Genomic DNA, 23123 nt, shown 5'->3' on the forward strand with positions numbered 1-23123 from the left:
TTCTACTTTCTTCCTCAGAGAAAAGTAGGTTTTACTACCTAATGGCGAGAGAGAGAGAAAGTTTTGACAAGAATACTATTAATTGTATGTCAGAGTGGATGTAACACAAATACTCATAATGTACTCTGACAAAAGTTACCATTCGTATGGCCTTCTGTGTTCTGTTCTTTGCTGATCTACCTTTGTTCCCTGTATTTGGAATGCGGTCGTTAGGAACACTCCAGAGCCTATGTATAGAGTGTGCCTAACTTGCACATCTTTCTGCTTCATTCCCGTGAGCCTGACGAACACCTCCGAGGCACACCACACCCCGACCAGTCACTGCCTTAACTACATCCTAGTGACTCCAAACCGGTGTGCGAGGAGTGAGGAAGACAGCGAGGGGCAGGCACCCCGTGAAGTCCTCCATCAAGCCTTGTCCTCACTATGAGGCAGGGTCTAGGGCCATCCCGCTTTACAGATGAACACAGAGATTCAGAGTGTGCTCTCAGTCACTCACCTGCTCAGGAGGAAGGGGGACCTCAGTCTGCTTTGAGTCCTCCGAGCCATTAACCACTTCCAAATCAAAATAAGAGCATCCACGGGACTCCATGTTTATTTCCTAGGTCCCTGTAGCTTCAGTGTTACAGCTGCAGTCTCACTCGGGAAAGGCTGACGTATGTGCCCACGTAAACGCATGCGGCAACAGCTTCGTTTATGAAGAGAAAAACCCTGAAACAACTTAAGTTTCCTCAGTGAGGGAATGAATATGTAAACACTCGCAGAGGAGGTCATGTTCTAGAATACACGGACCGCTGAGGATGAGCACACTAGGACCTACACACTCCACCTGTATATGCTGAAATGCGTAATTTGCAAGTATGCTCACATGAATTACTTAATACACATCTGAACTGAAGCTGTCCGTGAGATCACTGGCACCTCACTTGGGAACATGGCTAGGGCGTGAAGCAGGAAAAGGTGCCCTAGATAAGATGTGTAGCAACTTCAAGATGGCGCTTGCCATCACGTAAATGAGTGAGGACCGGGGAAAGACGGGAGAGAACCGAGGAATAGCTTCCAAGTCATCTTTTATGGCCTGCTTCTCCACGGAGAGGATCTGAAACGCACCGAGAGGAAACGTTCTCATTCGCTAAGTCTGCAGGACGGACGGGTGAGTACACGCCTTAGCTATATGTTTCCGGATTGAGGTCTGACCGCCTGAGATTCCCAAATCTGTTTTGCAAAATTAGAGAGTGTGGTGTCTCTAAGCTCACTCGTGTGAGTCAATAATCTGCTTAAAACCCAAACATTGGTAACCAGAGATCAAACGTAGTAAGTGAACCGACCAGCTCTTATGGTATCAGGGCCTTTAAGGTAACTATATGCATCGATGTATAATCCATACTTCATTTTGTTGTTAAGCGAATTTCCATTAGGCTGGCATTTCTAACCTTTTAACACTCAGTATTTGGTCATCAAACTGTTTTGCTGAAGACAGAGTCGTGCATGGAAGCTGAGCAGGACACATGAGCAGGAAAGAGAGCCACTCTGAGCTTTCCGCTCCTCCGTAAAACTGTGTGTGTGTGTGTGTGTGTGTGTGTGTGTGTGTGTGTGTGTGTCTGTGTGTCTGTGTGTCTGTGTGTGTGTGTGCGAGCGTGCATGCACGTGTTTCTGTGTATGTGTTATGCATGCTTGGATTATTTAATATTCCATGGAAATCCAAATACAATAACATGTATTTCCTACGGGAACTTAATTGACAGAGGACTGGATTGAGTAAACTTAAATGCCGTTACTTTTTAAACTTACATTGTAAAGAAACCCCAATGTCTAAGTTGCTCTAAAACCAATGCCAATGAGAACGAATCTGGGATTTATAGCCATATCTCTCTCTTCACCAGCTTAAAAACATACCACTTTCATTCTCTTTGAGTTAAGGACTCGCTATGTAATCCTGGTTGCCCTGAAACCTACTACATAGACCAAGATGGTCTCCACCATACAGAGATCCACCTGCCTGGACCTCTCCGTGGCTGAGATTAAAGGCTTGCACATTAGTGTCTACCTTTTGTGACGTTTGACAGTAGACTTTCTCCAGCAGAGCATTACCATGGCTAAAGGTTTACATGCCGCATCATAGCTGGAAGTCCACTAACTACTACTAATAAAACGCTATTAGGATCTTGGTATTTCACTTTTAATGTATAAAGCTGTAAAGTCACTGAAACTTATCAACTCTTTTACCAAAAACAACATTTATGTACTTATAGCCATAGTTAACTTGAATTAAGCAAAATAATCTTTACTTTCTACTTACATGACTTGAAATAATGTTGCCAATTACTAAAGGGGTCCCACAACATTTGGAACCATGAACAGACTGCCAAAAAGAGAAAAAAATAAAATAAACCTCTTAAAACAGGGAACTCTTCCTAATAGGAAAAGAAAACAAAGAGGTCCTGGTAAGATAACAGGAAAAAATTAAAATAAATACATCAATAAACAAAAATTAACAGAACAAAATGTGAGGCTGGAGAGATGGCTCAGTGGATAGGAAAGCACTCGCTGCTCCAGCATGAGGCGTGGATTTAGTTCGAGCACCTACATGGTGGTAGGGGGCCCAGCACCCTCTTCTGGTCTATGTGGGCACCAGGCATATGCACACTGCATATAATACATGCAGCAAGCCACTCACACACACGGAATAAAAACGATAAATCATAAAGAAACAACCAAGCAAAAACAGCATCTTAATAACAAGCCATCGCTCGTGGAAACCTTGCTACCCCTTGGTTTACCTGGAAGCCTGTTCCCCCCACCCCCGCTTTAATTAAAAAATTGGCCTTAATTAATGTAAAAGTCATTGAAAAAGCCAGTTACCCAGTTTAAAAAAAAATCAAATGATAGTAGTAAGATCTCCAAACCTAAAATTAACTAAAACAAACATATCAGTATGAAAATATGGTAACTTGTCATCCACGTTTATTGGCCCAGATATGCAACACACGTTTACAATTATCTGCCTCTGATTTCCCACCTAAATAATTCAAATATTCAGAGAATTACCCAACAAAATGGGCAGGTATCAGTTTAAATTAGAATGCTTTAGAATTAAAATGTAAATCTTTATATATTGAGGAGAGAAGGGTATACTTAAAGAGTGTGCTTTCACGTTTTTAAAGACCAGGGCTTTAGGGTTACAAACCTTTACTTTTTGGAAAATAACCACAACTACACTGAAGATATGGGTAAGTACACGAGCTATCTCTCTGTCCTGAGAGCCTTTCTGGTTCATCTTTATGCATCCTGTGGTGACTACTCAATCCTTCTGTCAAAGTGCTATGGGGAGAGAACACCTTGCTTTTACAGAACAGGCAGGAAACACAACCCATGCCCCTGTCAGCTGATCCCAAAGGTTTCCTCAGCAAGCATGGTCTCATTTCGTCTCCTTGCTGCCCCTGTCAAAAAGTGTGCACAAGTTACCCAGATTTTCCACTTTGGCTCTTTTAACAAAGCCCTTGACAAATTATTAGTCGTAACTTTATATGCTAAAAATAAATATTTGACAAATTCTCCATGTTAAAATTATATCGTTCCATGCAACCTCTAAATTATTTCACAGCTCGTGTACGGAGCCCTCTTCCCATATGGCTTGGCTGGCTTAAGTTCACATTTTTGAAAGCGATCCCAAATATCTGATGGAATGACGTCCCGGCTAACCATTATCTATCTGTAATGTCTTCATTTAAGACCTCAAAACTTCATTTCAGGTATAACATGAACTGAGATAATCTCTCTCCACTGTGCTTAGCAGAACAGAATCAAGTACCCAAACTTAGATACCATGGTATCAAAAGATCACAAGGGATTCAGCCAGGAGAAAACCACGTGGTGCTTTCAAAACGAGCTGCTATTTCTCATCAGACCTCCTAGAACAACCTCACGCTTGTACTGAAAGCATGCCCTCTCTCTTTGCTTGAAACTACTAGATCGATTTTCTCATCCTATAACTATCTGCAGTTGTTATACGTCTGACTAAGTCAGAGACTGCAGCTCACATGGAGAATTCTTTAGAAAGGGATATTACTAAAGAGAGAAAAGGAACAAGAGATTGTAGATTCCAGTAAAGGAAAGAGAGGGGATCCTCTAGGCAAATTAGTACTCACTAACAGTGTCTGTGTGCACTCCACCGAGGGCCACTGTTAAGCTGTTTTCATTACCCATTGTCCATCTGTACCATAGGAGGCATGGATTCACTGCTTTTGTGCAAGCAGGTGCAACTCACAGGTAACGAACTAAGGTGGCGAGGCGAGGGAAAATACCCCTTCTAAGAAACAGAAACAGAAAGCACGTTTTATTTTTTTTTCTTTCATGTTTTTGTTTTCAGAGGTAGGAGGCCCTACACACGGTTTTTGTTTTTTTGTTTGTTTTGTTTTTCATATCTGTGAGAACACAGCAGAGTGTTCTCCGTCATGTCCAGAAAAGGACCGTGTTCTTAGCTGCTTTTTCCGAGCTGTAGTAAAAGATGCCGGCCTCATTAGAGACCTTGCCGGCTCCCCAGACTTTCCGTGGTCTGGCTCTGCTGTGATTACTGGTCAAAACCTTTAATTACAGTATATAGTTTGTGCAGCTGCCTGGAAATCGGTCTCGGGGTCAGTGGCTCTTCCCGTCCCCTTCTCTCCATTCTTTTGAAGCAATATTGCTGAACAGAAGGCATTGTTCCAGCTTTCTGCTGTGCCCTGTCTGCTGCACAACATGAATAGCTTTGCGATCCCCCCAGCAATTGGTTCTTCAACTGCCTTTAGGTTGTCAATTGTAATTCAGTGGCTCCAGCCACCTTCTCTTTCATTCTCTTGGGGTCTTTTATTACTTAATTTGCAATAATATTAGGGAATGTCTTCTTCAGACATGTCACTAATGTCTTATTGATTATGAAGCCGGGACTACATCTGACTTTTATGCCTGCTACAATGTTTCCATATTTTCTTTTCTCTGGGCTTCTGATGCTGATCTTTGCAGTCATCTTGTAAGGGATTTACCTTGGAAGGAATTGTACTTAATTCTGAAGGTTTTCATTCTGAAGAATCTAATGAAGCTCCCTTAAGATATTCTCACTGAGATTACTTTATGCGGTTATAGCAAGAGCTATTTTTGCAACTTCCCAAAGACAGACTCTTATTATTAAAAAAAAAAAAAAAATTAAGGACTAGCGAAATTTCCATTCCCATGGTTCATGCTCTATTTTTTAAATACAAAAATTATAATTTTGGGCTCTCTTCAACTTATAAATAGTTAGCTAAGAGACAAGATCTGTGAAGAGAAATTCATCATGAACTTTCCAGACTCTTAAAAAAAAAATCTAGACAATGCTTTCAGACGTTATATAAGGAAAGAAACTATTAAAAATAACTCCCAGGTTACCAAATCTAAAGGAAGTTTTTTTTTTTTTTTTTTTTAATTTGGGGGAGGGGACAGAAAGAACAAAAAACATCTTGATCTAATGAAGGAAAAAAAAATCTTTTAGTGTATTAAGTCTCAAATCCTCAGCCCTGGATAAAATCCAGCATATTAACCTCTCTCATTAGGCTCAGCCATTCCAGAGAAACTAAGGGTATTTTTTAAGCAGACACTATGTAATAATAATAATGATAATAATTATCATAATGATAATAACTAACGCTTATTGTGCTTTTTATCTTCAAAGCAACTTACTGACATTAACTATGTATCTATCTTCAAATTAATTTAACTCGACAAATGTTTTATTAACTTTGTTAGCTATGGACTGGAACTGAGCTTTCTTTTGCAAATTAAATAAATAAATAAATAAATAAATAAATAATTCAGTACTTCCTTCTGAATGGCACTATAGACTCAAAAATAACATATGACTTTAACAAATAATAATTAATGAAATACTACGTTTTACAGAATACAAACTTGAAATATAGGTAGGAAAGATAATATATCTGTATAATTACTAAAATCCAAACAGCAAATACTGTTTATATTGTTTAATAAAACCTGCCTCTGACTTCAACAAATAAGATTCTTTGTTACAAAATGTATAAATAAAGAAAATATTTTACAAAGTCCGGTTTCACCAATATAAGAAATTATTTCATTAAAGGCTAAACTTGTTCTTATTAAATCATATTCATTACTTTAAAAACCACCTCCACTGTATTTACTCAGAACTTCATGTGGACTGCTCTTCGCGGGAGAAATAGAAACAGTAAAAGTGTCCAATGCTAGTGAAGGAAGCAAGCTCACTATGGTTTTTTAAAAAAAAGGCACTTTTTATTTATTTAAACAAATTAAAAGATTATTATTTGGTCAGGAGACCTGCTTCTTTTTATGAGAATTTCGGGAAGAAAATAGTAACAAGGACCACTATTAAACAGCTCTCTAACCAACACAAGTGAAAGCAAGGGAGATCAATCATTTGCAAATGCAATAATTAACAGCTTAAAGCTCTAAAAACTGTGGTGCAGGCAGAGTGCTGAGGGTCCCCTGCAGAGAAGGTACTCTGCACGTGCACACAGCAGGTTTGGAGCCCAGGAAAAGCAATGTTTCTGTGTTCCTCTAGATGGGGTGGGAAGAGTCGGACTATATACAGATAGCATTCAGTGATCTGGACAACGCAGGCAGCACTGGGCCGACAGGAAGGCATGTGGGAGAAGGCCCAGAGGTAGTCATTCTTTCAAACACCAACATGGAACAAAGACTCATATAAGTCATAATCCTTCAAGGGGCTTATGGATTTCAGAAGTTGGGAGCAAAGTTAAGAGACAAGTCATTTTAATATGATGACCTGGGTAAGTCCAGGGTGCTAGCAGAAATCAGGAATGTGTACCTAAAGTGGTCACGGGCACCAGAGAAGACTTTCAGCTGTGATGCGATCTTAGGGTAACTTTCTTGGGGAAATGGGAATAACGAGAGGTAGGCGAGCAGCAGAAAAGAAAGAGAAATCCAGTTACAAGGCACATGGCATTTGAGATCTGTGGAGTTCCGCCTAACTCCGGGTAAGCCAGAAAACAGTACCACTTTTAAGAAAGACATGGTGGAAAACAGAGAGGGAGTGTGGTTCTCTCCGATTCCAGGGAGAAGCAGAGCCAAACTGAGGCAGCTTGAAGGCAAACTGCAGCAGGAAGCCAGGAAGCTGAGGGTGAAGGACTGACGTCTGCAGAGAGGCTCCACAGGGCGAGGGAGAAAAGGACACAGAAGTATCTGGACCCCGGGAGGAATTAGGTAGTCTTTACAGGTTCCCAACCTCCCCAGCCTTACATGAGATGAAGATTTGCCAAGGAGGAAGAAAGGAAGAAAACAGGAAGGGGATCGTTTTAAGGAGCATGTGCTGTCCTATTTTGAAATGTGTTTCTTTACTGACCCATCAGAACAATTTCCTGGGTAAAAATGTCCCTTTCTGGGGTAACCAATTTGTTTGGGAATGAGGATTTTATTAGTTTTCAGTAGACTTGGGACATTTTCACTCCCTAGTAGATGCAAGAAACACAGGTAACAAGGAAGAATGGTGAGAGCAAGCAGGACAAATGCAAAATCAAGAAGTTAATTTTTTTTTCTCAAGGAATGCACATAGAAACTTGAATGACTATACTACGCGTCAGATGACCTCGGTCCTCTCAGCTCCAAAGTTGCTCTTTAAACTGCACTTTCATAATGATGTCTTTGCAAACTAATAATGGGGACTGCTAACTCAGCTCTTCTTGTAGGCCAGGGAGCATTTTAAAGAAATAACCAAGTCGTTCAGCGGAGGACAGACTCCCAAACCCTGTCATTACCTCGCAAAATTTAATTCTAACAGTGTGGAGGACATCTGTAAGGAACAGACAAAATTATCTGTATCTCTTATATCATTTTAGAATAAGTATCCGTCCCATAAGGGAGTTTCCAAACTGCTCACACCATAGGTATGTGCGCTGCTCTATGTGAAATCAAATCAGTATTCTAAGATGCTGCCAAGAGGCAGCTCAAGATACACGGAGAACTCCTCAGGCTTCGAGTACAGCACACTTCCCAGTGAGAACTGTTGTCCTCCACACATAGAAAGTGACATTCAGTGAACTAAGCGCTTTATACAATTTTAACAGTGTTGCACGTTTTCTAATAAAAGATTTGTCATCGTCGTGGAAATTCTGAGAGGATCCTTGTCTACAGTTCCTTCATAGAACTACTCAAAAGAACTGCCCTGTAGTTGAGCATTACCAATATGAAATAAAGGATGAGAACTAGGGATGCATGGCTTGGTGACGCGTATTAAAGAAAGGAGAAAAGGTGTGCAACATGAAGACTATCCTACACGGGAATTACGATTAAGCGTGATAGATAAATGCCATAAAAATCACATGTATGCATCTTCCAGAAGACAACTGCTGCCTGCAGATTAAAATCCCTGAGAATCGAATGCACTGCTTAGAAAAATTGAATGTATATATTCCTCCAAGAAACACGGTCTAAAGAACCCGGTAATGCTTTAAAATGCTTTCACATTTCTACTCTATCATTTCCAAATATAACACCATGCTCCATGCACACACAGGACATCAAAAATTAACAGACACTATAATCACAAATTTCAATGCGGTATTGACACTCTAATTTAGAATCTGTATTTCCCAAGGTATAATTAATGAAGCAGGAAACTAATCAAGTCACTGGGCCTTGTAATTCTGCTTCAAAAATCTGTTTCACGGTCTTCATATTTTTCAGTTAATATTTGCAGTAATAAAGACATTCAATAGTGCTTTTCTAATGTAGCACTTTTGAAAAGGTTACATAATTCTGAATTAAGGATACCTTATGAACACGAGTCAAATAAAATTGCTAAAAATAAGGACTGTTTCTTTCATGTTAACAAAATGTGTCATTTTATATGGCCTGGTAAAACCAATAAAACAAAAATAAGATTTTTTTTTTAAAGCAGGGAAGTAAAAAAAAAAATGGTGGTCAGCAACTATGTAGAAAGAAAATAGGATTACATTATTGAGTACTACATCAACTTAACTTCTCATAAAATACTCCTGGTCTACTTAGTAACTTCAGAACTGAAGTAAGCTCTCCCAAGGGAGTTGTAAAACAAATTAGATACAATTACAATTCAATACAAATAAAAATCCAAACGATTTACTCTGAAGAGTTCTCATTCTGCAGCAGCTTTACCATTTAAATTAGACCAGATTTCCTCCTCATCGATCAACTGGGCCACTTGGCACAAGCCGAGCTTTTTCCGGTATGTTTTCCATAGAGAAAAGTGGATGATATGAATATATCCTGGAAAACTACAGCAACCACACCTCCCCTACAGTGAGCAGAAGAAACATCTGGTGTAAGAATTGTCTGGCTTTCCAGCAGTATATAGGGTGTCCTTTTACCAAATATTTTCCCATGGCGTTTGTTTATTTTGTTTTGTTTAAAAAAACAAAACAACAATGTATGCTCCTACTATCAACTTTCAAGACAGAATCTTAAAATTCTGGTAAGCTGAACAAATCACTACCAGGTGAGTATTGAAGGGAAGGGAAAGATAGGCTACGTACAAGATTCCACTTGTTTCTCCAAGGGCAATGAGAGAGTTGGGCAAGCTGCCTGTTTGTGGGTTATGGAGTAATTTTCACCATTGTCTTCCTTTCTTAATTCCGTGCTCCATACAGACAGCAACATGCACAGCATGAGATGGAGCTAAAATATTTAACTTCCTGATGATTTTTATCTCGTCGGAACCCTGGCGACTACTCCTGCTTCTCCTCTGGGTCTCGCTGGCTCCCGTCCACTTTTAAGTTAGCAGTTATCTCAATAAACACTGTGAATTCTTAAATCTTACTCGAGCGACCAGATAAATCCTGGCACGTTTCCCTCCCCAGAAAACATAAACTAGAGCAATTTTCAGGAAGAGAGCATGAACAAGTCTAAGAGGGCACACTCGTTTCCTAACCATGTCACTCTGTTGGCGCTTCCTGGTAAGCTGAATGTATCTTCCTTGATTCTTTTTTTTCTTAGCAGAATTTCCCCCTTAAAAGTCAGATCCTTTGCAGAGTAAAATATCAACCTTCTAACACTCAAAGAGCCCCCAAATATACATGCAAACCAGTAGGCACAAACAAACGGATGTTCACACAGCTGTAAGGCACAGAGCAAGTGGCATCTGAACGAAAGGAATAACATCAGAGAGATGTCTACAGTCATTTCTACACAAGCGTCTAAAATGTATTTCAAGTGACTGGAGACTCTGTTTTTAAATGTCCTACTCTGGCCTGCTGTTTCCAACCCCGTTTGACGTTATTGTTTATACAACATGGGAGATTCAGTTTCACAACTCCATTTTTATGCTAACAATACGGTATTGATTTAATTCTTAAAACACTTCAACCGGGCTTTACAGAAACACACTATAGAGAGTAACCTCTTTGTCATTAAGAGAAAGATTGGATGCTCGCTTTCTCTTCATAGCCAAACTGAAGCTAGGGTGAGCACTTCATTATGCGCCTACAGACTTTAGGTCTACCAAGGAATGTTCCCCATACCCTATAAAATACTCCAAAATGTTCTGCAAACATGTACCTGTATGATAGGTGTTGATCTGTGTTGACAAGGGAAAGTGCTTTACTTAAAATATCTTCAAGCTGGTATTCTATAAATTCTATTTACAAGTGAAATCACCTGAGAAAATTATTTGTGCTTTTTTGTTTTGTTTTGTTTTTTAAGGAGAAATAGTTAACACACATGAGGAAAACTCAGAACCAATTAACTGCTAGAAGCTTCCTTCACGAAATGTGAGTCTTTAATTCCTACAGAAGGTGCTGTGCATCATGTATTAAGTTTAAATAATGTTTTTGTTGGGGGCTGAAGACATGGCCCAGTGTTGAGAACATGCACTGTTCTCCCGGAGGATACGAGTTCGGTTCCCCGGGGATCTGTCGCCCATTGCCTCCGAGGCCATCTACAGTCACATTCACGTTCCCTTCCCCACAGAACTGAAAACGATGAAAATAAACCTTTCAAAAAAGTTTGTCTTCGTGATTCGTTATCTAAGAAAAAGCTTCTTTAAAAACCTGAAAAAAATCCTGTCGGCTACTACATCTAACATCATTCTAACATGTCATACACACTTTTTATACAGAGATAATTATATTTACAGGAAGACTTGGTTTCCATACTGCCTTAGAGCACTTAGGAGACAGACACGCATACCTCTTGTACTGAGCGGGCTGCTGGCTTGTCCTGATGATTGGCCAATATCAAGAAGGGTAAAGTGCATAACTGTGGGTGCTGGAGAGCGGAGTGCAGCTCGTTTCTAGCAGTTTCTAGATCATCTTCTGAGGAGGCGCTGTCTAATACGAATATGACCCCTTGAGAGCCTTGGTAGTAGCGACTCCAGTATTTCCGGATATTGTCAGCTCCTGTCAAAAGGAAATGCAACTTAAAAAACGTGCCAGTAACAATTCCTACTGGAAACTAACGTATCTTTTCGAAACTGAGTGCCGAAGTCTGCAGTGCAGAGTAGACTAGGAATCTAACACACACAGAGCACGGAGAGAGGATGAAGGCATTATAGCCCATAGAATGCAGCCGGGAAGCAGAGCACAGACGTTTACATGGGTCTTCATGCTTTATAGCAAAACAGGGGGGAAATGACCAGGAAAACCCACATTAAAGAATGTTTTAGACTTCGTGTGTCAGTTCCAAATGAACTACACTCTCCACAAACTGAGTGACATCTCAACTCAGAGAGCACTGTGACCTAGACATTCACCATGGCTTCTTGCTCTACCATTGCTGTAAGCTTGGTGGTGACGTTTAATACGATGAGGCTACACTTGAAATATTCACCAGGTGTTCTGTGATGGAAACTTAGTTTTATGTTGATGGCGTTTGGAGCTGGCACCTATGGAGGTAGCCAGGGTTAGAGATAGGAGGGTAAGGGCCCCATGATGGGATATGGCTTGGCTTTGGGATGGGAGGAACAGAGGACCACACTCTCCTGCTCAGCGTCTCTGAGCACTGATGTCAGCTGCCACATCCGGTCGCAGTGTGACCCTCACCAGATGCAGAACTTCAACCTGGGACGTCCCTGCCTCCAGACTTGCAGTAAATTTCTTTTCCTTAGAGATTGGCCAGTCTGTACTTTGTTATAGCAACAGAAACTGTACTGAGGCACAGAGCTGAGCGGCCTTGTTTAACTCCGTGTAGAGAGTTATTAGCATAATAACTTTTTATGACTAAATACTGAAATTTGTGAACCACTAAAATCTTGGCCTTTCATGTACCTGTATAAATTCACTTGGGCTCGCTACTCGTGAGGAACGGAGAAGACAATGAGCATCCTCACAGTATCGGCGAGACACGGTGCTAGGAGAAAAATCAAGGAGGACAGCATCACGGCTCTTGGTATTTCTGATTAAACTGGTTTAATAATTGAATCCTGAATTGAACTTGCCCAGGAAGGAAGGATGTGTGTGTGTGTGTGTGTGTGTGTGTGTGTGTGTGTGTGTGTGTGCCTGTGTACGTGTACATGCTCAGGCACACGTGCGTGCTGAACAAAAGGGGTCTAGTTGGTTATATAACAAGAATTAGATAAGTAATTTACTAATCTGCACCACATGCTCCAAAGCCAATCAGTTAAGAACTCTGCTTTTTAGTCCCATATTGAACATTTGACTCCCGTGTGGGACATGCTGTGTTAAATGTAAAGGACCCAGGCAGTGCAATATGGGACTAGAGACAGGGTATGCTGGCTTCTGAAGGCCATTCGTGTCTATTTCTTCCCAACTCCATTTTCAGTGACGTCATGCTAGCAGCTCAAAATGAGCCACAGAGGGAATATTCTGCTGGTAGAGGTCAATTAGGCCTGTTCTCCTTGGCAAGCCAACACAGCACTGGATAAAACTGGGCAGCATCTATTCTCAGAGAGAAATAGGAAATCTAGAGGTTCTGATGAGAGCTTATTAAAGTACCACCTCCGAAATGTTCCCTTAGAGCAAGGCAAATAAACTAAAAATTAATAGCGTGATAAGGCAGCTAACATGTATTAAGTACTTACCATACTCCTGGCAACGTGCTAAAGGTTGAGAATAGACCATACAATTCTTCCAATAACTAAGGGCTGGAAGTTTAACTGACTTAGGTTCTGAAGCGAATTTTCAGATCCTAAACTGTAAGATAACTCACCATTACAGTATACTGAAGAGCCTAGACACATAAAAGCATTAGGGAGTTTGAAAGAAGGTCTTAAGTAAACAAAACAGGAGGGATATGAACAGTGTTGACACGCATTAGAAAGGGCGGAACCACGGAAACGAATGAAAAATCAAGAGCAAAGAAATTTCAGCCCTTTCAGAACTTTCGGGCATGTGAAACTCATTACGTCAGCAATGGGGAAACAATAGAACGAGAGAGCTACTGAGATTAGCCACACCTAAGGTGATGTTCCCTAGAAGCACAGCCAGCAATGGCCCTGCTTGCATGAGTGATTACAGAAAGAATGCTGTCAAGAGAAGTCAGGAGTGAACGCAGTAAACTAGACGGGGGCAGAATCATTGGTAAAGATCTGATGTCAGATACGTCACCCCAGCTTGGTCCTCCGAGGAGCTCTTAGAGTCTGGATCAAATCACGTACAATGTCCAGTCTAGAGGCCAGGATATCTCTGTAGAGTTACAGGCTGTGTGCCACCGCTAGGTACTTGGAGGGGGCTGGGACCAGCTCTCATAATTTCCCAACATATCTGGCTGGGGCAGTTACTGTCAGCCAAGAGGGGTCCTCTGGAGAAGGGTACAGGTGTGAGTCATTAGCAGCCAATAGCACAGCAGCTGGGAGACGGATGCACTGGCCCAGGAAAGGAGATCTGCGTATGATACTGACAGCATCTGTTACAAGCTAAATCCAGACACTATCCATATGTTAGAAACCCATCCATAAGTCTGTGGGACAGAAGTGACAGCCGACTCATCCAGTGATGACTATTTAAAAATAACAAAGGACCGTGTGTATATGTACCAAAATTTACTACAAATTTTTACTAACATAAAAATGTGAGATACACAATTTTCATCTAACAATGCAAGTGTTTGCTCCACAGTTAACTCCACGACGCCAGTGAGAACGTACAGAATGCTTTCACTGATTTTGAAACCGCTGAAAACCAGTGGATACAACTAATCACTAGTTCTTCAGTGCTTGGTGATAGCCTAAGTGTCTTATGGGGATTAATTCACTCAAAGACAACTTGATGAGGTGGGTGATACTTTTTTAAATAAGATTTATTTGTTTTTACTTTATGTGTATGAGTTTTCTCTGTGCAGCACTTGTGTGCAGTGCCAGCAGAGGCCAGAAGAGGGCATCATATGTCCTGGAAAAGGAGTTGAGAAGGTTTTCAGCTACCAAGTGGGTGCTGGGAACAGAACCTGGATTCTCTGTAAGAGCAACACAGTCTTCTTGATCTCTATGGCTTCATCTCTATAGCACCAGAGATAGGCACCACCACCATTTTCAACTCATTAATACAAAACCAACACACAAAACTATTATATCCAGGAACATACATTCAAAATCCACTTAAGTCTAAATGTGACTGAGAAAAAGTGATCACTGACCAGAAGTGATGAGCTAAACAGAAAACTAAATTGCCACAGAAGTGGTGGGGGCAGGGAGGGGCTGGAACAAATGGTACCAAACACACACATGCATAAATACCCCCAAGTGGCACTACTTTCAAAACATTCCCCAAACAACTGGCCCAATCAATACTTTTAAAAGTATCTCGTCTATGCAAGACAATGAGGAAGGGTGTAAAGAGAGGTATTTAGAAAGCTATTATTCATCTTAATACAAAATATAAAATCCCATAAAAGTAACATCAAGTATAAGGTCTATAAATATATCAGTATGAGCTGGGTGTGGTGGGGCACGCCTTTAATCCCAGCACTTCAGACACAGAGGCATGTGGACCTCTGTGCGTTCAAGGTCATTCTTGTCAACAAAGTTCCTGGGCGGCCAAGGTTATTATACAAAGAATCCTTGTCTTGGAAAACAAAGCTGAAACAAACAAAAACCCTTATCAGAAGGAACAAATATAGCCACATACTGCATGATGTCCAGGGCACCAGTTATAAGGAAGAAAACACTAAACACATATTTTAAAAATTCATCCACTGGAAAGTCAGGGGACACAATGGAAATCCAATTCTGTTGTCTCTTTCAAAGGGAAACTATATTTTTATTTGCTGTATTTAGAAATATGTAAGGCTTCAAAATATTGAGACAAAACGATAAGACCTCAATCAATAGTACTGATGAACTTGGGAGAAAAACAATTATAAGAAAAATACTTTTTCAAGTGTTCTTTGTAGGATAGAAGATGTAAATATTTTATTGTTAAGGGTGAAAAGACTTTTTATTCTCTTACAACAAAATTTGCACAAAACCTTTGGAATCTCTGAGTTTCCTCATAAACACCTAGCTCAGAATCCTGAAGTGCAGGTTGTTCAAAGGCCAATGGCTTTTGTTAGCAGTGTCTAGCCCAGACCAGGGCCAAGGAAGTACAGAGAAAACGGGTGGCAGGGTGGATGGCAGCTGAGGAACCAAGTTAAAACGAGAAATGGTTGTATCACTGGCCAAGCTATGAGGTGCTTTGAGGATGGAGATGCACTGGGAAGGTCACGGACTCCTGTTTGATGGGCACTTGCCACGCAGGAAGGACATAGCCTGAAGGACCACCTCACACAGCCTGAAGCTGCTCTGACTCCACAGACTGAAAACTGCACTTTCCCTAGCCCTTAAATGACAATAATTACATAAAATGGCTAGGCACTAAACTCAAACACAGTGTACAGTGTTCACATTTAGATCTCACTTTGTGAGGAAGGCTGCTGTTAACTGCCCTGACCAATGAAGGTCTGAGGCTGACTTATAAGAAGCTGTAGAAACAGACTGGGGAGAAGCGCTTGCAGTACCCAGCATGAGCACGGATCCCCAGAACCCACGTAAAGCCAGACGTGATCCTATGGAGAGGTAGGAGGCAGAGACAGAAAAATCCATACAGGATCCCGGGCCGAGAAGTGTGGCATATACATCGGTGAACAAGAGATCCTGACATCTGAGATTGTCCTCTGACCTCCACTAGGGGACACAGCTGGCTACACCCACAGAACACAGCCACATACATACATCACTGTCTTAGGGCTTCTATTGTGATCAAACCCCATGACCAAAAGCAACTTGGAGAGGAGTTTATTTCAGCTTACAGTTCTGTACTGCAGTCCTTCATGGAGCCAAGTCATGTAGGAAGGTGGGTAGGAACCTAGAGGTAAGAACAGATGTGGAGGGAACTGCTCTGCTTATAATGGCTTGCTCAGCTAGCTTTCTTAGAGCATCCAGGGCCACCTGCCCTGGGGTGACTGTTTATGTTAATTGGGCCTTCCCATCTCAATAGATTAAAAAAACTATCAACAGGTCAATCTGGGGGTCAGAAGGAGGTCTCTTCCAAAAATGACTCAAGCATAAGTGTAGTTGACTTAAACTAGCGAACAGAAAACACACACACACACACACACACACACACACACACATACAGAGAGAGAGAGACAGAGAGACAGAGACAGACAGAGAGAAAGAGAGAGAGAGACAGAGACACAGACACAGAGAGGCAGACAGAGACAGATAGAGATACAGACAGACAGACAGACAGACAGTATTAAGATTTTCTTTTAAATTATAAGGAACCCAGAGGAATCTAAAAGTTCATTCTAACAGCTAGCAGGGAACCCACATTCGAGATACCCTCACAAGAACAGAGGAAAATGAGAGAGACAAAACATGCTCTCATGGTCAAAATGGTTATACTTTGATTGTTAATGTTTTCTAATGAGTGACCAATTTGCTCATTAGTTCATGGGGACACAGCAGTAAATTAGACAAAAACAAAAACAAGCACACACACACACACACACACACACACACACACGCACACACACACACACACTGACAGAAGAGCCAGTCTAACATCACAGAGATTAAAAATGAAAGAAAGGAAAGCACCCAAGTACTTGCCTGGTCTCTTGCACAGCACAGAGCTTGCATTCTACATGACTGACAGAATGTGACAGAGCATTGGAGATTCTAAGAAGATTTTTCTTCTCGATAAAAAGAGAAATACCACTTTATTATTTAGCCTTCAGATTCCTTTGGTGATATGGTGAGGGTTTGAGCCTTATTAGCCTTCTAAAAGTCTTGAAGGGGGTGTGGGTACATGCTGGGACATCCAAAACAGGATCCACGGTCACACTGGTAAGAAACCGAAGCAGCCTGTTTCTCAAGGACTCTAGATTAGGTGAGCAAAGGAAATGACTTACTCGAGCCAGTGTTAGAAGACTGCTCTGTAGTGCAAGCAAAGAGAGGCTGAGTGCTCTCAGACTACATTAAAGGGTATACGTCCCCTAAGCCTTGCTTCTGAAAGGTGGGTGCGGTGTAGTTCACGAGGGATATTCAGGGGTGGAACCACAAAGCTGTTCTCTGGAAAGCTAATCTGTGGATCAGCACCAACCCAACTGACATTTCTGAGGCTTGGCAATGACAGTGCCAGCAGTAAGAGAAACAACCCCAGGGGCAGATACCACCAGGGGCTCCATCAGCCATGCAAAGAATAGTATAGGTATCAATTCAGGCCATTTGACCAACTGTTCATGGTTCAGTAGCAGACAAGACCAAAAAATATAAATGACATGAAAGTGAAAACCAAGCCTTGGTGTCCTTAAAGTCCACATCCTCAGGACGAGCGATGGCTAGGCTCTCAAAACCAAGCCTCTGAGAGCATTTCAGGAGGCCTGGAGCCCAAACCTTGCTGTAGCTGGGGCAGGGAGAGCAGGCTGTTTCCAGAGTTGGCCTTTACACACTCTCTGCAGAGCTGATGTACCTAACATGGCTGGCAGGTGACATGAGCATAGGTGGGGGTAGCAGGCCTGAAAGCATGCATCCCTGAGTGCCATACACTTTCAGAGAGAAGCAGGGGCAGTCATTTGAATATAAGAATATCTGAATCAGGAAGTGAAGATTATCAGTCCTGTTAAATTAACCCAAAGGCATCTTTTTATTTAAACGTTCCATCTGACCTCAACGGCAGCATCCAGCAAGAACTCTTCGGATGTCCTGATGCAGACAACTATTTCAAGGATAAACTGGGCAACTGTTGGGGCTTTAAGTTAAACCACCTGCCTTTTTCCTTTCCCTCATTACCTGGAATTTTAACGGAATCAGACTATGATTTATGCTACTTCGTGGAGAACACGCAAAAGTATTCATTGTCAGGGATAAAATGTCTTTTCAAGCAAAAGCCAGAGTTCTGGAAACGCCGTAGCTGCTCCTGTATTCTCACCGGCTTCTCACTGAGGAAGGCTGATGGTAATATTAACAGATGCATATCGACAATGCAACATGTCAATGTTTGGAGAAGCCAAAGCACTTGATGAATCAAGATCTTTAGAATGGTTGGTACATGAGGCTTAAGAGCCTTGCATAGATTTAAAAAAAAAAAAAAAAGAAAAAAAAAGTAAGCCCTGATGCAAGACGGTCAGGGCGGATGTGAAGGAAGTGAAGTTTGCTGACTTGAATCCGTACTGCAACTGGCATTCAGGAGTCTGTCTACCACTTGATGGAATTCAGTGGAGAGGCAGAGAAAACGAACAACAGTTACCCAAAAAAGGCTGTAAAAAGACGCCTCCCTTCCAGATGTGTGCATCTACGTGAGTCTGAACTTTCTCCACGCGCTCCAATCCAAACTATATACAACAGATTAACGACTGGAGCAGGTACAAGAACCAAGCCTCCTCTTCTATGACTGAAATGGACACACCATCATCTAGTTATTTGCTCTTAAATGTTAATTTTTATTGAAATGCTGTTTATATTAACATATAGTGAGTTTATTATTGTTTTAAAGGATTTTAAAAGTATTTCTCAGTTTCATCAGATTTAACTTGTAACAGGGCAAATACTGATACGTAGAGACCCTATAAAAAGGATGGTATCTGGAGGGCTCACTTAGTTTAAAAAGCATGAAGGTGACTGAAACCCCAGACACGCTGTACAACTATATACATTCACCATCTATCAAGATTTAGGTATTTTGGGTTTTATCTGAAAAGGAAAAACAAACATTACTTTGCATTATCTTTATCCTCTGTCTCATGTTCAAAGACAGGATGGTGGGAATTGAAATGAAATCTCGAACATCGGAGAACACAGAATGAGCACACTAATCTTCATCAGAATCTAACATTTTAAAGTCTAGAGGGAGACTTCTGCAACGTATACAGCCAAGGAACCAAAACTTAAACTAGCATAGCGGCTGAAGATTCCAAGGGAGGTGGTCCTTAGCCTGTGTCATATAAAATAGAGTTTTAGACATCACTAATAAATGACGCACCAGGCACCCTCTCCTCACCCCGTCGGTTCTTCTGATATGTGCCCTGGCATCTGTGATTTAAAACAAGATGACGACATCACACTCAGTGTCAAGTCCTGGCAAGCAGACTTGAGCACTCCCATAGCTGCCTTCCCCCATCTCTTCCCCTCCAGTTCCTCGCTGCCCTGCTCACCTCCATCACCTTCCATCTCCATCACCAGAGCAACTTTCAACCTGGCTGTAGCACAGATCTAACACAAGCTACTAAATACTTCTCCAGAAACTTAGCTAGAGCTACATGAGCACACAGCCCAAGGATATTGAATACCTCAACTACAAGGTTTCGAGTGTCCCACTGCATTTCTGCATTGTGCTGATACGTCCCGCAAATGCAACCGAGTTCTTCCTCCCCTGGACTCGGTCCAAGTCTCTCACCTTCCTGCTTTTAGGTCTGTCTGAACTTCTAATCCTCTCAGCTCTACTCTGAACCCTGACACATTTAAACCACTACGTGTCCTTCAAGGGCTAGACTGAATGTCCTCCATCGCACCATGTTTTGCTTGATCTTCTAGCAGGTAATAATTGCTTCAAAGATGAAGGCTCTTAGCCTTGGTTCTCTCTGCAACACTTTCCTCCCTGTAGCATGGCTATCTAGATGTATACACCACCTTCCAAGTCCACTGAGAGCCACTGGGAAGTTTAATGTATTTATGTGTCTGGTCATCTCCATATTGGAACACATAAAACGCAAAGGTTTACACATAATTAGAATATAATAAATATTTTTCAATGATTTAAACTTTTAGCAAATATTTATATTTCTCAAATGGAAGAGTATACAATGTGCCCCACTGTTCCATGTTATAGAAATAACTCATTGTTTGAAAGCGATGTTTGTTAATATAGTTATTTGAATTACATTTTTATGTTTCTGGCACATTCCAGTTCAGCAAAGCATCTGTCTACCTTTAACTGCTAATATCACACAGATTTCCTTAAACAGAGGCACGATGACTGTCCACTCTGCTAAGATCTGAACACACGCAGCCATAACGCAGCATGTACTGAGCACTTCACAAATAAGTGACCCCTGTGCCTTTGGGAGTCTTCTCGAGTGGATCTTCCATGATCCTGATACCTAAGCAGACGCTCAGGGAGACTGCAGAAAGAGAAGGCTGTGGGGATGGTGCTGCCACAGATGGCCTTCGCACGCCTGCAAAAGCGAGAGACCCTCGAACACCCATAAGCACCAAGGCAATCACAACGGGCATTCTAAGTGCTTATTAGCAGCAAATTTTGGAGCCACCAGGAAGAAACAAAAAGTGAAGCACTGCTGTGGTATTAAAAAAAAAAATCTGTTGGCCTGATTATAAAAACTAGTATGTGAATAACTCTGCTCAAAACTCCCACCGACCATCACAACCCAACCAGAAGATCCAAAACAGGAAGTTCCTGGTTGAAGAGGAGGGTATCTGTTACAGATTTGAGTTCTTTCACTTTGTGCAAATGCCACTGCTTGTGTCATGGCTTGTGATTTCTCCACCAACAGTATTTCTCTTCAAGTGACATACCTTAATTTATCTATCTTACAAGAAAACTAGTAAGAGACGTATATGGTTATACATTAAGGTACATTCATGGAATGCAGAAAATGTTTAAAACAATCAGTGTCTCATCAGTAGACGAGAGGAAAAATAAGAACAATCTGATTGTGCACCTTGATAGCATATTAATTTTGTCTCACACTAACTGAAATTTCCTTCTAAGTTCAACCTGACCTCAAATGCTGTTACCATCTGGCTACTGATACCAGAAACCAAACCAAACGAACAAAGCAATAGTCTTAAGGATGCCCTATGCCCAATTCTGCCCATGTTGTTTCTCTTTTTATTGCCTTCTTTGGAAGTAATACTACAACTCTTAAAGGCGAAGTTCAGCCTTCTTGCCAGGTCAGAAGTGCACGCACATTACTTTACACCAAGATCTGAAGCATCTACGAATCACGTAAATACAGACAGCTTGCAGTTTAGTGACCAATTTTGTTTTAAAGCTTTACAAAGGTCTAATATTTTTTTTCTAGAATTCAATAAGCAATTTTCCTATGAAATAGGGACTGTATATACTGGGACCAGGATGCAGTCCTATGTAGCAGACTGGTCCTCACAGATAGGAAGATGGCTGAAAGACAAACTGTGCCATAGCTTCTCGCTGGGTTCACAGCCAAGCTCTGCCACACGGCATCAAAAGGACCTTAACGAGTTTAATCATCCAAGGCTCAGTGCCCCTCCCAAGAGTAAAAATCAGAATGGAGAAGTGATCTCACAGGACTGTTAGGATAAACAAAAAAAAATTTATCATAGTACTTAGAATATGTTGTGTTCACAAGCATTAACTGTCAACTTGTTATTTTTAAGTTATTATGTAGTCACTAGTTAAGCCTATAACTTCCCAAATTCCCAAGCTACCTTGAGTTCTAAGACCTAGAAATGGAAGTCTACAAAGCACTGAGAACTGCAGGCAATGGGGGTCAGATCCTCTCAACTCCTGAGAGAGCTGGTGCTGTGAAAGTAATCCAAGCTCTGACTTGACATGAAGCCTTTCTCATCTTTTAGTAACTTTCTCCCACAGCCTGTATCTCCCTTAGCTTCCAGGCACTTTTATTCTCCAATGTTTTCCCCTCCCTCTTTATTTCCACCACTTAAAAAAAAAAGTCATTCTTTACTGTAATTAAGCTAGCTTGGGCTAGATTTTAAAGCAAACAAAATAAAAACACAGGAAGAAATATAATTAGTCAAAGTCAAAGTAGGTATTCATGTGACACTGTGATCTTCAAGGTCGACACACGGTCTACCATGCGTGTTACTCTCTCCTTTCCCTCTTGTAAGCAGTCCCCGGATAGTTGAAACTCCATACCATTTCTTCAGTGGCTCACAGACAGATCTCTCTTAATTTAATATGACTGGATCGTGAATGGCAGAAAAGCAGACACAATCCCGGGCACCAAGTGGTCTCATTTTCTCAGGCATCCTTACAACTATAACCCACCTACTCATGTCTTCAATGGGCACTTGTCTCTTGTCAACTTTGGTGGACACCCAACTGATGCCTTGTTTGTCAAGGTCACATCTGCATTCCTAGGTGACTCGTCGGAGCAGGTTCAGAGCAGTCAGTATTTGTTGACTATATTAATAAATGAATATTATGCTGGTTTATTCTTCGTGGACTTGAGTATAAACAGTCTCTTGCTTTTGTATATCCTAAACATAACTCTTGTCTGTTCTCTCTCTCCCTTCTGCACTTATTTGAATTCTGCTTCTTTCCAAAGCAGAGAAGTCCACCTTGTCCTTTCAAACATAAGCTTTCTCTTTGTGCTTGGAAATTGACACAATGAATGGAGACAGTGACAGGATCCTCTAGACACATCTAGACAAGCACTCCCTGGAACCGAAGCCAGATGCATAAAGCATTAAAATCATATCTAAAAGTGATCACACTTCCTCTTTTACGCAATTACTCTGCATTAAAACGAGACTAGCCACGAAAGCACATGCATCACGCAGGAGATTTCGTCACACTGGATCCTACTATGAAGTCAGTAATTGCCAACTTTCTTCTTTGATGCCGCAGGATATGTGCTATTATCTCCAAGGGCAAGAAGGACCCTCAGAATGAAATTAACTTTAATTAGCTTGAATTTAAGTGTGTCTGTGACACAGAGCACTTGGAAAC

At 41.3% G+C, this 23123-nt stretch overlaps 1 protein-coding gene across 2 annotated transcripts in view; it reads right to left on the reverse strand.

Annotated features, from left to right (window-relative positions):
* Positions 1 to 23123, reverse strand: part of Arl15 (ADP ribosylation factor like GTPase 15) — a 370669-nt gene that overhangs the window by 176431 nt on the left and 171115 nt on the right. For both annotated transcript variants that reach the window (XM_032898868.1, XM_032898869.1), the window contains exon 4: positions 11191 to 11399. In XM_032898868.1, coding sequence (XP_032754759.1) covers positions 11191 to 11399 — 209 coding nt within the window. The remainder of the gene's footprint in view (positions 1 to 11190; positions 11400 to 23123) is intronic.

The sequence above is a fragment of the Rattus rattus genome, chromosome 3 (genome assembly GCF_011064425.1).
Source record: "Rattus rattus isolate New Zealand chromosome 3, Rrattus_CSIRO_v1, whole genome shotgun sequence".
In the NCBI taxonomy this organism is placed as follows: domain Eukaryota; kingdom Metazoa; phylum Chordata; class Mammalia; order Rodentia; family Muridae; genus Rattus; species Rattus rattus.